We start from the raw sequence: 14310 nt of genomic DNA, 5'->3' as shown, positions 1-14310 counted from the left end.
AAAAGGCCTGAACTCTCAGGTAATTCCCAAATTTGAGGAGTTGAGGAAACTGCCTATTCATACCTTGCATTCTCTAGCTCCAAGTATTTCCTCCCTAATTTGGACAACTCCAAAATCAAAAACAGCATCAATCCCAGAGAGGACTTCCATGAAAGAGTTACAAGATTATCAAGCTGGTTTGCCGCGTGGCTTCCCAAAAGCAGTGAACCACTGTTTCACACAGCAGTTTCAGATTCTACGTGATGTTTCAGAAGCTGAAACACACATCGTTGGGATGGGACACTTTTAAACCTCAGATACGCCCACCATCCAACAATGTCACTGAAAAAATGAACTCTTTTTTCCAAGGAAAGTGGGTTCCATGAGCTCAAGCCCGACATTTAGAAAATGGAGTTATTTGTTTTGCAAATAACTCACTAATATCACACGTTCATTAAACCGAGCAGCAAATACTTTCACAGATCAATGAGCCACTGCTAAAAGGCACAGCACAATTAAATTACAGCCTTGGTGAAATGCCATTGCTTTACCAGGGTGGACCTTTCACAGTCGAGCTGTGTTAACTGATTCGACTGTTCAACCAGAAGCTGTTTTGTGTCCAAGGATCCCGAGTATCACACACACATTCTCCTCGGCAGCCGGCCTCTGTGCCCGGCTCGGGGTCCTCCTCCGCGGAGAGCCGCCCACGCTGCTGCTGGGCGTGGAGCGGCGCTAACGCTCCTTCACCGGCAGAGCGAACGGGAGTCAAGGGCGGGCACAGAAACTCGGGCTGAGACGGTGTAACAGAGCGAATGAAAATGAGCTCCTGACGGGCAGCCGCCTCCAAAGCACCACCTTCAGCCCCAGCACGGTGGCCGCGGGGCCTGGGGCTTGGGCAGCAGCACCGGCCAGGGGCCCTCACCTGCTCTCCTCCCCCGGGCTGCTTACACACACGCCACCCTAGGTTCTAGCCGACTGAAACGCTAATAGTAGAAGGAAAAGCATCTGAGTGTGGGGACAAAGATGTGACGAGGGTAGAGCCCCCAGTTCAAAGAAACTCTATTTATTACTCATGTCCCCAGGCCCTGCTTCGTGGCAGACACCCCTTAGTCACCTGGAACCTTTGAGGGATGCTCTCTGACCCCAAGGATGACAAAGCCCCAGGGCCCCAGGCCTTTTCTTTTGCCCCTGGGGATCCACGCCCCCACCCTTCTCATCAAGAGAAGGTGGGCCTGTTGCGCCCCCGGGGAAGGTCCAAGGGGAGGTTCCGGCAGGAGACCCGGTGGGGGAGACTGTGCCCTCACCCCCACCCAGGCAGCAGCAGGACGGCTGCGTTCTTCTCCCTGGCAGGCGACCGACCCTCTCCGACAGCTGCCCCCGGAGGCCTGCCCAGGGGTTCCCGGCGGCTCCCTGTGGTGCTTCACCCCCCTTTCCTGGTTGCCCCGACCTTGCCCACTTTCCTGTCCACTGTCCCTCCCTCTCACCCTCCCACTGACAGCCAGGACCCTGACTGACTGAGCCACCAACGCTCCTGCTGTTCCACGAGCTCCACCTTTATCCCAGTGTGCCCTAAATAAGAGCAGGCCTCTGACAGGAAGCCAGGCACAGAGGGGACCTGGGAGGCTCGTCTCCCCTCCTCCACGAACACTGCAGTGAACAAGCTCCAGGAAAAGACAAAGCATCAAGCCCGACTCCTCACTAGCATTCGGCCTAGAACTGAATCCACAGCCAAGGAAAACACTGGAAAAGCACGTGATTTAGCGAGTTTACCTGCATTGATTAGGTCCGCGTCGACTTCACTTTGTAATGGGTATGGGCCCTGTCGAACAAAGCAGATTGTCAATGTCGGCTGGCAAGAGACTTCCAGAATCGCACACAAACACCGCCGTACAAGCGATTTCTCCAACAACCCCAGGAAACCGGCGTCGGAAGACTGCAGGGGAATCTTTGGAAATAATTCGGTTGTTCGCAAGGCGCTGGTTCTCATACTGACTGGTCTTTGCTACGCTGATAACTTTGTGACTGGGTTAATGAAAATGTTTTCTAAAAATCACCAAAGTTCGAAAATAATGTTATTAAAAATATATGTCATAAAACAAAAAGGAACTATTTACTACCTACAATGCATCTAACGTTATTTATAAACCTTCCTCTTGGTGTCAATAAATATAAACTAAATGGGTGCATTATTTGGCTGGAAGGACCCAGACAGGCAAACGTTCAGCTTTTGGTATGTAGAAGCTAAAGATCTGAATTTAGGGTTCTAACCTTATCCCTCATAACATCTAAGTTTTGCAATCTTTTTTTTCTCTTTGCCTACTAATTCTCAATAAGTTTTTTTTGTATGTCTTTTTATAAGGCATCCCTAATTATTTGAATTGGGAAAGGGGTTTCATAACATAACATACATTGATCAAAAAAGGGAGAAAAGAATAAAAGAGAGATGAAATAGGCATGATAGGCCCAAGAATGAGAACATACTGGCTGTAACATTTCAACAGACTTTTTCTAGGGGACCCAATATTTATTCTTTAAATAAATTGAAGTGATAACTAATGTTTAGACCTATGTACATTTTCCTTTAAACATTGACCATGGGTAACTCACATAGTCTTACTTCCCTACCTTCAAAGGGAGGGAACTGATCACTCCAGAAATCTCTAAGGCACATGAATAATATGTCTTTGACTTCGATATGAATCCACTTTTATTCAGACACACATCTTTTTTGTCTTTGAAAATGGTCACGGTTATTACCTCAATGAATCACTACTGACGCTATGCCTGTGATCACTACTGGTATTCCAAATAGATGTACAGTTGCTATGTGTACCCCTTTTATGGCATTAGTGGTCGAGTCACTGAGGAACAATAAAGATCAGGGATATTATAAATTGGCAAACTATAAGTAATCTCTGCCATAGCTAATAATTAAATTAAAAATATCATCCAGGAAGCAAAATTGCTTCTCACTTTCATTATAATGTTGAATAAACACTGTAGCCAAATTCTGTGAGAACACTGAGCTCATCTGGGAGGTTCATTTTGAGGAAAAGAAAAGTCTACCCTTTTAGACATCAGGGCCTTAACACAATAATTAGATGAGAAGAATTTCTAAGACTTTTTGAATCAACTATCAAAAAATGTCCCTGCCCGAAACAGACACCTTACTCTGTGGTTTTCACTCAGTGCCTCACTGAATTTTGCTTCATGGAGAATTGCTAATGACCTTCATTCATGGCCAAGCACAAGAGTGTTACAAAGAGCGTGCTAAGCAGGGGGAACCCACGAGGCCTCTCTGAAGCAGCACCCAGGGGAGACGGGAACCCGCGGTCTGACAAAGGAAGAGCAGTCCCACACGCAGGAAACGACCATCTACCGTGGAAAATACAACCCTACAAACTCACAGCTCCCCCCAGTCTGTGGGGGAAATTGAATATTTTATTGTGATGACAAACAGACAGAAAGATAAGTTTGGGAACTTGAAGCTGATAACTCTCTGTCATAAGATTTCACTATACAGAATACCTCATCATCTAGATCACATAAATAAAACTTTAACTTCTGTCTTACCAAACCCAGGATTCCATTTTCGCTTTGCAGGTGAACAGTCATGTTTGGGCTGATGAAGTTGCTGGCCAGCAGTGGGATTCCTATGCCCAAATTGGCTGGGAAAAAAGATGTTAAGGGAGAACGCAGGAAAGGTAGAGAGATTATGCCATAGGTCTTCTACGTGTACAAATCTGAAGTGACGCCTTCTTTAAAGGTGATCGCTCTGAATGTGATCACTGGACACACTCTCCAATCACCCTCTAGGCACTATTTTGTCATTTTTTTAAATCACGAATTAATTACACCTTTGTCGATAACATTAATATGCTTCCCGTAAATACATCAAAGTGGTGGCTTTGGAAGACACGCCAGGAGGTCATTTACACCGTCAGACATATTTTATTTTCCTGAATGTGCTCAGCAAACTCGGACTGCTGTGGTGCGACTTATGACTGATGTATTATTAAACATGGCTTGCCTTTTGTTTAAAAGCCATTTTGACTTTTCAAAACTCCAACTAAAAATAAGGATGATTTAACATAATTAAAAAGGGCTACCATGTCTAGATTTTAAAAAAAGTTCTAGGACAATACCGAAATGTCTGCACTGGAGTGTCCCCATGGTTTTGGGTCACCGTGGAGGCATTCACTGGACCAGCGTCTCCCGAGCCCTCCCTCAAACGTAAGCTGGGGGAGGTGAGTTTCGGGGAATGCAACTGAGACCCTATGAAAAGTAGCATCGAAGGGCTAACGGAGGGTGTTGAGTCATCTTCCTTGGACATCAAAATAGGGTCTAACCTGATCTGTATGCAGATGGGGTGGTTCAGTCTGGCCTCCGACCAGATCGGAGAGACTGGAACAGAAACTAGGAGACACAGTGGACAGCGTGGTGGTTTACCAGAGGACAGGGGTCTGGGGTAGGAAGAGGTGAAGGGGTCAAATGCATGGTGACAGAGGGACATCTGACTTTGGGTGGTAAATGCGATGCACACAGATGATGCAGCATAGAGTCGTACACTTGTAACCTCTACGATTTTATTAGCCAATGGCACCTCAATAAATTTAATTTTTTAAAAAGGGAACACGCTGCCTAGAACTTCTGACCATGGTGTCCACTAGCCCTGCTGAATGGCAAACCCTCACGGGCACTGAAATGAAGTCGAAGTCCACACGGTCATTTACCTCCTTCTATCTCTTTTTGAGAAAGTATTTCAAGCAGAACTTGAATCATTTACTGAATACTCTTACAAGACATTATTTCTAATGTTCTAATATTTAAAACATTAGAAATAAAAGAGTATACACTCAGGGGATCTTTGTCACAAGAAACAAGGGGTTGTTAAGAAGTTGAGTCTTACAGAAAAGGACAAATACCGTATTTTTCACTTACATGTGGAATCTAAAGAACAAAATAAACACACACACAGGACAGAAAAAGACTCACAGACACAGAGAACCGACAGATGGTACCAGAGCGGAGGGGGCTTGGGGTTGGAGGACTGGGAGATAAAGACGCAGGAATTAAGAAGTACAAATCGGTCGTTACAAACTAGTCATGGGGATGTAAAACACAGGACAGAGAGTGCAGTCAATAATATTGTAATAACTATGTATGGTGCCGGGCGGGTACTGAAAGTACTGGGTCAAGCACTTTGTAAAGTATATGACTGTCCAACCACTATGCTGTATACCTGAAACTATTTTAAAATAATATGGAATATAAACTGTAATAGAAAAATAAAATTTTAAAAAAGTTGGATCTTCCATGTTTCAATGAGTAGGCAAATGCCAGAATACAGAGAAAATAAATGGCACGGGTGATAAATAACTAGTACTTCTGAGATTTGGAACCTCGTCTCGGGTAATCTCTAGTCCCCATAACATGTAGTCAGATGGCAAACTGCACTAAAATCCACTGTGTCTGAGCAAACAGCTGAGCAAATTTTCGGTCATCATTTTGTTCCAAGAAGACAAATGGACTACAGTTCCAATATCACACATTTTGGTATCTTTAGATTATAAGCCACATTTTGAAAAAACAAAAACAGAAACAAAAACTGATCAACTGCCTTGAAAGTCACCAGGACTATCAACGAGCCCCCGTGCATCTGCCCGAGCAGCCAGACGCGCCGGGAGAGGCGGGGGCCCGGTCCGCGCGCAGGCGCGGAAGGACGAAGGATACCGTACATGCCGTCCTCAAATTCCAGAGCGGCCCGCCTGATGATGCGCTCCCGCACGTTATCTCCCGGCTTCCCGGACTTGGTTTTTACGTCTCCCTCTTTCCGGATCGACATGCGCTTTAAAGTGAACAGAAACAGATTATTTGCAGTGAGGCGTATCCTTGGATGGTTATCACGGTGAAAGCTCAAAGTTTTACTAGGAAAAAAATGAACTCTGTCCCACTACTGCTCCGAGGCAAATCTGCAAAGTAGCAGCATTTAAAAAAAAAAAAAAAAGAATGCGAATGAAAGCACAACCAGGAATAATTCTTTAGAAAGGATGTGAAAGAGGTCAGATGTCTTTGACGAGGAAGATACGCTTGCTCTGACTCCTTGAAGCGAATGACCCCTCCGCGCCTGCCTCACTGGCTGCTGCTCCTGCCGCCTCTCGGGACTCCTGCAACCGCGTTCCCCTCGGGGGCTCGGGGACGGAGCCAGCGCGGACGGACGCAAAAGGAACAGACCTTGGACTCCGTTTCCGCAGGCCTGGCCGAACGTGTCTGGCTGGTGCCGCTGCTCTCAACTGCCTGTTTCCACCTGCAGGGTCTAGACTGGTTTCTGCCACGAGCGCATCACGGAGATCACAGAAACAGCCAGAAACCGGCCGGGAGAGTATTTCCAACACTAAATCTCCTTAATGTAGACGCTGGTCTTCATTTGCAAGTGTCCCATCCTTCCTCCCTAGCCCACTGACATCAGTTTTAGATTGCAGAAAGCCGTTCTATTTGATGTCCACAGGGTAGGAGGCATCTCTGATTCTGTTGGGCCCCCCTGCACCGCCACACATCTGTTTTGTTGCCGATCCCTAGATACTTCTGAATCTCGGTATCAATTCTGGCCCCGACGGTCATTTTTGCAAGCTCTGAGTCACCTGAAATACCGCCAAGGCTTCTGGAAGCCACCCCTTGCCACAATCTCATCACCGCCAGCTGCCTAGCACCTCAAAAGCCCAACACGAATGGGACGTGAGGTCCATTGTGGACTCTATTACCAAATGCCAAACACCTTCAAGGTAGACAGACATTCCTGAACAGTCAAACATTAGCAGCCTAGCAGGGGTAAAGCCAGCAGAGACCGGCTATCCTTCCCTACCTCCCCGGACAGGGTGGGTGCAAAACCACACATCCTCCCCCAGGGCAGGCACACAGCCTGCGACCACAGGGCATCGCTGAGCGGGACAGTCCACAAAGGATCGTGTCCCCTCTCGACGGACGCATGAGAAGCTCCTACTGAGTAGCATCCAGAGCCAGGCTTCCCGCTCAGCGCCGACTCCCTGTCGCCAGGAACAGCCCCCGGGACACACATCTCCGACAAGCAGGGGCCTAGACAGGGACTGAGGAGCGGAGTCACCTACCTCAATTCTCTTCTCGTAGTTCTCTCCCTTTATAAGGCGATGGACGTAGATCTTGGGGATGTGGATGTCCTCTGCGGCGAATGACCCGACGTCCACGATTTCCTCAACCTGTCCAGAGAGGAAGGAAAATAATTAAATAGTGAAAGCTTAAACCGAACGCTTTTTATTTAAGAAACGAAGTATATGCCCTGGCTGGCATAGCTCAGTGGATTGAGTGCGGGCCGCGAACCAAAGTGTCGCAGGTTCGATTCCCAGTCAGGGCACATGCCTGGGTTGCAGGCCACGGCCCCCAGCAACCGCACATTGATGTTTCTCTCTCTTTCTCCCTCCCTTCCCTCTCTAAAAATAAATAAATACAATTTTTAAAAAAGAGAAAAAAAAAGCAACGAAGTATAAGCATCTTCACTTCTAACTCAGGTTGTGTACACGGTGTAAATACACACACACACACAGATGTACATATTCATGCTGGTGCGGGGACAAAAGTAGGTTTACAGTGTGAATATGCAGAGCAGTTTACTCTTGTATTATTATTTATTAATTGTTGTACTGTTTTCCAGACGAACAACTGTAAACCTCCTTTTGCCAACCTTGTATATAAGAAAGACTAGGCAGGGGTGTGTGTGTGTGTGTGATTTATATCACGCCTTCTGGACCCGCAAAAAAGAAGAGATTCAAATACACGTGTCTGAACATGAAACACAGAGCACAAAGCTTCAGAACTCAGTCTTTGCCCAAAACAGCTTCAGTCGCAAATCTGTCAAGTGCAGCTGCTTGAACTTTCACTAATTGCAGTTCAACCACGCTCACTTGAAAGAACACCCCTTAAGACCATTTTCAAAACTAATGGGAAATGTATCATACCAGGAACAAAAATCTGTAACAACATCTGCTTGGTCCATTGAAGAGCTTTTTAAATATAGATACAATTGCTATTTCTAACAGTTTTTAATCATTCCTATTGGCTTCCTAGAATCGTGAACAAAATGCAACTGCTGAAATCATTTTACTTAAAGACCAATGATTGATTTCAATATGGAAACTTCAAAAAAGCACATATTAACTAATAAATAGAAATACCCAATGTAATTAGAACCGATTCACAGAGTAAAAGAACATTTTATAGCAATATGCAATACCCCAAGTAAGCCAGCTATTTTAGAATTTAAAAAAAAAGGAAAAAATGGTTTGTTTGTTTTTTTACATCAACATAACAAAATCAGAACAACAAGAATCAAGAAAAACTAAGGTCAATATCGTTCCGGTCAAAGAATTACTTTTCAGGCGCCAAGAAAAAATATTACCTTGAAGGCTGAGTGCACAGATGCCACTCCCAAAGCAAACAGCTCTTGTACACAGAGAACTGTGCCAAACTGGTCTCCCAAACTAACAACTGAGCTCTCAGGAGTGTTTGGGGTGAAGCAGCCCCCGCACCACACCCCTTGCACAATGAAAGAAAACCAGAAAGTACAAGAGCCGTTCCAGTTACTGTGCACTGCTCCCAAAGAGCCAGAACAGAATAGGACGTGGTGGTAAGAGCTCTCTTCTTTGGTAAACGGAAGGATCTTGACCCAAATCAAACGAGAACGCAAGGAAGAGTCAGGAAACTCGGGGCCATCTAAACTCAGGTTGGGGTAGAGCTGTGTGCCAACCTCCGTCTGAGAATGAGTAAAGGGACAGCAAGGGGACTTCCCATCACCGTACTCTGCAACCTCCCCTCCGAACCTGTCCGTGCTCTGGGGTCTCCTGCCCAAGGCAGTGACCAGGTGCGAGGAGGTGGAGGCAGGACATGCAGAGCAGCTGAGAGCATCCTGCCACCTGTTTGGCCAATGGGACTTCCAGCCATTAGGGCTCGTTTCCATCTTTACACATGTGCAGTTCAACCCTTCAGAGATGTTTGTGACTCTAAAATCTCATGTATGCAATAAATCCATTATCCTGAGGATAACTATGAAGACTTAGTATTGGTGAAAATATTTACCCCAGCACTTGTTGAAATATTAAGGAGTTAGAAACAGTCTACATGGTTAATGACAGGACAAACATAAAATATATATTCACACAATGATGAATCATTATTATGTTCTCATAATATTTAATGATACCTCATAATTTAATATTTCCTAAAAATGCAAGATTTTGTATTGTTACATCAGACTCTTTCATCCTTTATGTAAATTACTTACACCTACCAAAACTACACAGAACTACTAATAATTACTGTCTCCAGATAACAGTACAAATTATTTGTATTTCACTTCTACCTTTAGAATCAAGGAAACCTACAATGTTTTATTTTTTTAAAGATCCAATTTTTAGACACCAAGTAAGTAGTTTCCAAAACTGGGAAATTTTAAGTGAGGAATTCAATAAATTCCTTCATTAGCTAGACAGGTACCACTAAGAGAAATAGTGGTTTCTAAACATTAAAAGCACTTACATCGTTATGAAATAAATTAAGAAAGCCCTTTTGCCTACATTTTCTTAAGGTGATAATGGGAATTTTTCTCCATGCCCAAGGCTGTTCCAAAAGCTCAGGCCCTTCTGTCTCTTACTCGGATGATTACAGCGGCTCCATCACTGGTCTCCCTGCCTTTACACTGGGACCCACTAATCGAAATAAAGAAGAACTTACAGGGGAACAACAGTAGGGTGGATGAAGCCACGAGTCAAATCAAAGATTTGGAACATAAGGAAGCAAAAACAACCAATCAGAACAAGAAGAAAAACAATCCAAAAAAACCAGGATAGCATAAGGAGCCTCTGGGACAATTTCAAGCATTCCAACATTCGCATTATAGGAGTGCCAGGAGGAGAAAAGAAAGAGCAAGAAATGGGAAATCTATTTGAAAAAAAGTAATGAAAGAAAACTTCCCTAATTTGGTGAAGGAAATAGACACGCAAGTCCAGGAAGCACAGAGAGTCCCAAACAAGATGGATGCAAAGAGGCTCGCTCCAAGACACATCAAAATTAAAATGCCAAAGGTTAAAGATAGAGAGAGAATCTTCAAAGCAGCAAAAGAAAAGAAGTTAGTTACCTACAGGGGAGTTATCATAAGACTGTCAGCTGATTTCTCAAAAGAAACTTTGCAGGCAAGAAGGGATTGGCAAAAAATATTCAAAGTCATGAAAGGCAGGGACCTACAGCCAAGACTGCTCTACCCAGCAAAGCTATCATTTAGAATAGAAGGGCAGATAAGGAGCTTCCCAGATAAGAAAAAAACTGAAGGAGTTCATCATCACCAAACCATTATTATATGAAATGTTAAAGGGACTTATTTAAGGAAAAAGAAGATCAAAACTATGAACAATAACATGGCAATAAATACATATCTATCAACAACTGATCTAAAAAATAAACTAAGCAAAGAAGAAGAACAGAGACAGAACCATGGATATGAAGAGTGTTTTGATGGTTGCCAGATGGGATGAGTGTGTGAGGGAATGGGTGAAGAAGTAAGGGGATTAAGAAATACTAATAGGTGCCCTAGCTGGCGTAGCTCAGTTGATTGAGCTCGGGCTGCAAACCAAAGCATCGCAGGTTCAATTCCCAGTCAGGGCACATGCCTGGGTTGCAGGCCACGGCCCCCAGCAACCACACATTGATGTTTCTCTCTCTCTTTCTCCCTCCCTTCCCTCTCTAAAAATAAATAAATAAAAATCTTTAAAAAAAAAAAAGAAATACTAATAGGTAGTTACAGAATAGCCCTGGGGATGTACAGTACAGTATAGGAAATGGAGCAGCCAAAGAACCTATATGCATGACCCATGGACATGAACAATGGTGGGGGATTGTCTGAGGGAGTAGGGTATGCGGGGTGAAGGGGCACAAAGGGGAGAAAAATTAGGACAACAGTAGTAGCATACTCATAGAATAAAATGAAAAAATAGAAAAAAATCTGAAGTATAAACCGAAAGGAGAAAACATGTTTTCAGACAACCTGTGAAAAGAGTTTTTAAAAAACCAAACTGAAGAGGCAGAACCCTTTCAATGCTAGCTCCTGAAGGGACTGAGCCTTCCGTGCTGGCTTTGTGTGACCACGAGAAGGAACAGTAACAAAGAACCCATGTTGGGGGGTAGGGGGGAGGTAGGATTCTGGTGAGACCAGGCAATAACCTCAGAGTCAAAGAAATCTGAAAAGAAAAAAAATGGATAAAATGTACTTGTTCTCAAAAGAGTAGAACTAAAGCGTGTGAGAGCACTCATGAATGATGGCAGAGACGCACCTCCTAAAATCACTGGTGGGTTGGACAGAGGACAAAGAACGAGGAGAAGGCGGCACTGCGAAGCGGACTTGGCCGAGATCAGACTTGGAGGCCAGGTAGCGCGGAACCAGCCCTGTGCGTGGATCTGACGCAGCACCATCTGGCACGTCTAAAAACCCAGACACTCCAGGCGTCTCTAATTAGTACTTGTCTTCAGTCATTAGCAGAAAAATAGCGGCTAGGAAATGTTAATTGTTGTCGATGTGAACTTTGTTTCCAAAGGTTGCCGTCTCCACCTTGCACGCTTCCTACTTTATAATCCTGAAAAGTTGTATTATCGAGCTCGGAAAAGGGTAAGAATTCATCCTCGGGTGACAATGCTTTTGTTTTCACCTGGCAAACATTATTTCTGTCTCAGGTGAGGGAATGCAAGGGCTGCCAAGCAGTGACGTGCTCATTTGTTTTATTTTTAGCGACAACCTCAGTCCCTCGGAGCCACAGACAGGGGCCTGACCCTGGGGGTGGTTAGGGAAAGAGCTGCGCACCCGAAAACCTCCCCAGGCAATACTGCGAAGCGAGGGCTGGGGGGGGGGAGGGAGGCATCACACTGCGGTTGTTCTCCCTGAGTCATTTTACCTTTCGGAAAGGTTTAGCATGAACGTGTATTGTTTACTAAGAAAAAAAAAAGCAGCAAACAATGAGCAATAATGTCTGGAATCATGAGAAACATTAAGTAACCCAAAGTAGCCAAAGCTGAGGACTAGGAAAATGGAAGAGGGAGGCAACGGGCAATGAGCAGTAACAGGAAAAGTCGAGAGGTGGGTGCAGAGGTGCTCTGGGCGTCGACTTAACCCAGAGAACGGGTGCGATGAAGAAAACGCGTGGAGAACAGGGAGGTCAGCACACAGGGCACCCTTCCCCAAAATCCGAAGGAGAAAAGAAGATACTTTTCATGAATCCAAAGGAGCGAGAAGGCGCCTGTCTCCTCAAGCTTCGTGCTGAGGGACAAGGACAAGATCACTAGCTCCAAATCACAGGAGGAGATGGCGCAGAGCCAGAGGGCTTGGGACAAGCGCAGACGGTCTCGGCGTCTCTGCAGGAAGGCGCGAGGGCTGAACAGGGGAGAGGCTATTCCAGAATCCGCAGCCTTGACACGGTGGCACGATGACCGCGCAGTCACTAGGAAGCCCAGCTGACGGGATCAGGTGCCAGCAGACCCCCCGGCAGGTGTGGTGAACAGGCGCTGACCCGAGGGCGTGCTGCGTCACGAAAACGTGCCTGTGTCTGGAAGCCACAGGCTTGGCGCTGGATTTTGTGCACAAGGGATGTAAAAGAAGTGATTTAAAAGAAGGAGGCATATCATACGCTAACGGCCAGGTAATCAGAGTGCTCACCAGACTAAAGATGTAGGTGACACATTTTTATTAGGAACAACAAAATCAGCTCAGAAATAAGATAGTGCGATCATGAGAGACACCAATTACTTGAACATTGTCCATCACAGTCGGCTGACCCATTCTGTGTGTTGCCTTCTGACAAGTTCTATCTTTCAGAGTGAAACAGTGGGAGACACCATGATTGTGGGCTTCCAACCGATGGGTAAACTGCTCGGTAAAGTGGAAATGATGGAAACCCTGAGAGAAAGCGACAAGGAGAAACTGCAATTTGCAACAGGCCAGGCACTGCAGCCTGGGCCTGCACAGAAATGGATCATGGTCTTGCAAGAAACACAGGATTTCCAAGAGCTGACAGAAAAAATAAGCAGGTTCAAGTGACAAATGGGCTCGTCGGGCTCTCAAAACACCCATTCTGACGACAGGAAAGCAGAAAACACCCATTCTGACAACAGGAAGACAGATCGTCTCAGTGATGAAGAGGATATGTAAACAAATGAGTACTTAAGTATTCCACAGTTACATGTGTCTCCTCCTGTTTTGGAAGGGCTCGCACGAAAGAGACACCCCTGACCGCGGACAATGGGGCATCGCAAGAAACCGTGAGAGGTATGTCAAAGGCACAAGACTGGAATGAGATGCGCTGGTTCCAAAACACTGTACAGGATGAAAAAGTGGCCTGGGGGCTGATCTTGCTGTTTCTGCAGGCAGAGAGCACGATCCCTCCCCGCTGCTGGCCAAGGACGGCAGAGAAAAGCAAGCACGGTGCTTCAGTTCCACGTTGCTCCTGACCTCCGGGCACGGAGAGGGAAAGGGCAGGACGCCCACGAGGAAGGAGGAACTGAACTCCAAGAACAGAAGCCCAGACGCTCTGAGCTGACTCCGGGCTGCAGACCCACAGAAGCGATATCCCAGGATCCTTCAAGAGCCTGAGGTTTTGGTCACAACATCACAGTCAAATGAGAGATGGAAGAGAGGGCAGCAGATGGAGGGAGATCAACAGACTCCTTTTCCACATGGGGCTTCCCTCCCAACAGCATCCCACAGTGGTGATTGAACAGACCAGCTGCACAGAGAGAAGCATCTCGTCAGAAGCCAGCACCAGCGCCCCCAGGCCCCCCAGCCGTGCCCCGGGAAGGTGACTCATCTGCAGACCAGGCTGACCGTGGGGGCAGGTGTGGGGGGAGGGGGGAAGCCCACCTGACCGAGTCCCTCTTACAGACACGGTGGGAAGATGCAACTCGGATTCCTTCGCTTTACAAAGATGAACTAACCACCCATTAGACCGAGCAATGAGAAAACGGCAGGGACCCCGCCCTGAGGGGCAGACAGGAAGGTAACTGTTTGAGGAACCACAAAAAGTACAGGAGGGTTCCAGCCTCCAAGCCTGCAGTTTTTAACTCTGGGGGAACTCTTCTTTCAGAATCTGACGTTCTCCGTATCTACAAGTCTGTCTCAATTTTGTGTGTTCACTTATGTTGTTCTTTACACTCCACGTACAAGTGAAATCGTATGGCGTTGGTCCTCTGACCGGCTTATTTCACCGAGCGTAATGCCAGAAGGGAAGGGGCGGGGGCGGGGCACAGGGTGAAGAAGGGGAAGGGACT

General features: G+C 46.1%; 1 protein-coding gene across 1 annotated transcript in view; it reads right to left on the bottom strand.

Moving 5' to 3' along the window:
* Positions 1–14310, bottom strand: part of OXCT1 (3-oxoacid CoA-transferase 1) — a 125117-nt gene that overhangs the window by 59492 nt on the left and 51315 nt on the right. The window contains exons 8-11 of the mRNA XM_028517885.2: positions 7104–7211; positions 5713–5827; positions 3553–3647; positions 1750–1798 (exon numbers count right to left, since the gene is read on the bottom strand). Of these exons, the coding sequence (XP_028373686.1) occupies positions 1750–1798; positions 3553–3647; positions 5713–5827; positions 7104–7211 (367 nt within the window). The remainder of the gene's footprint in view (positions 1–1749; positions 1799–3552; positions 3648–5712; positions 5828–7103; positions 7212–14310) is intronic.

This window comes from Phyllostomus discolor, chromosome 3 (genome assembly GCF_004126475.2).
Source record: "Phyllostomus discolor isolate MPI-MPIP mPhyDis1 chromosome 3, mPhyDis1.pri.v3, whole genome shotgun sequence".
Lineage (NCBI taxonomy): Eukaryota > Metazoa > Chordata > Mammalia > Chiroptera > Phyllostomidae > Phyllostomus > Phyllostomus discolor.
The sequence above is the reverse complement of the archived record's forward strand: the minus strand, read 5'-3'. Positions and strand labels throughout refer to the sequence as shown.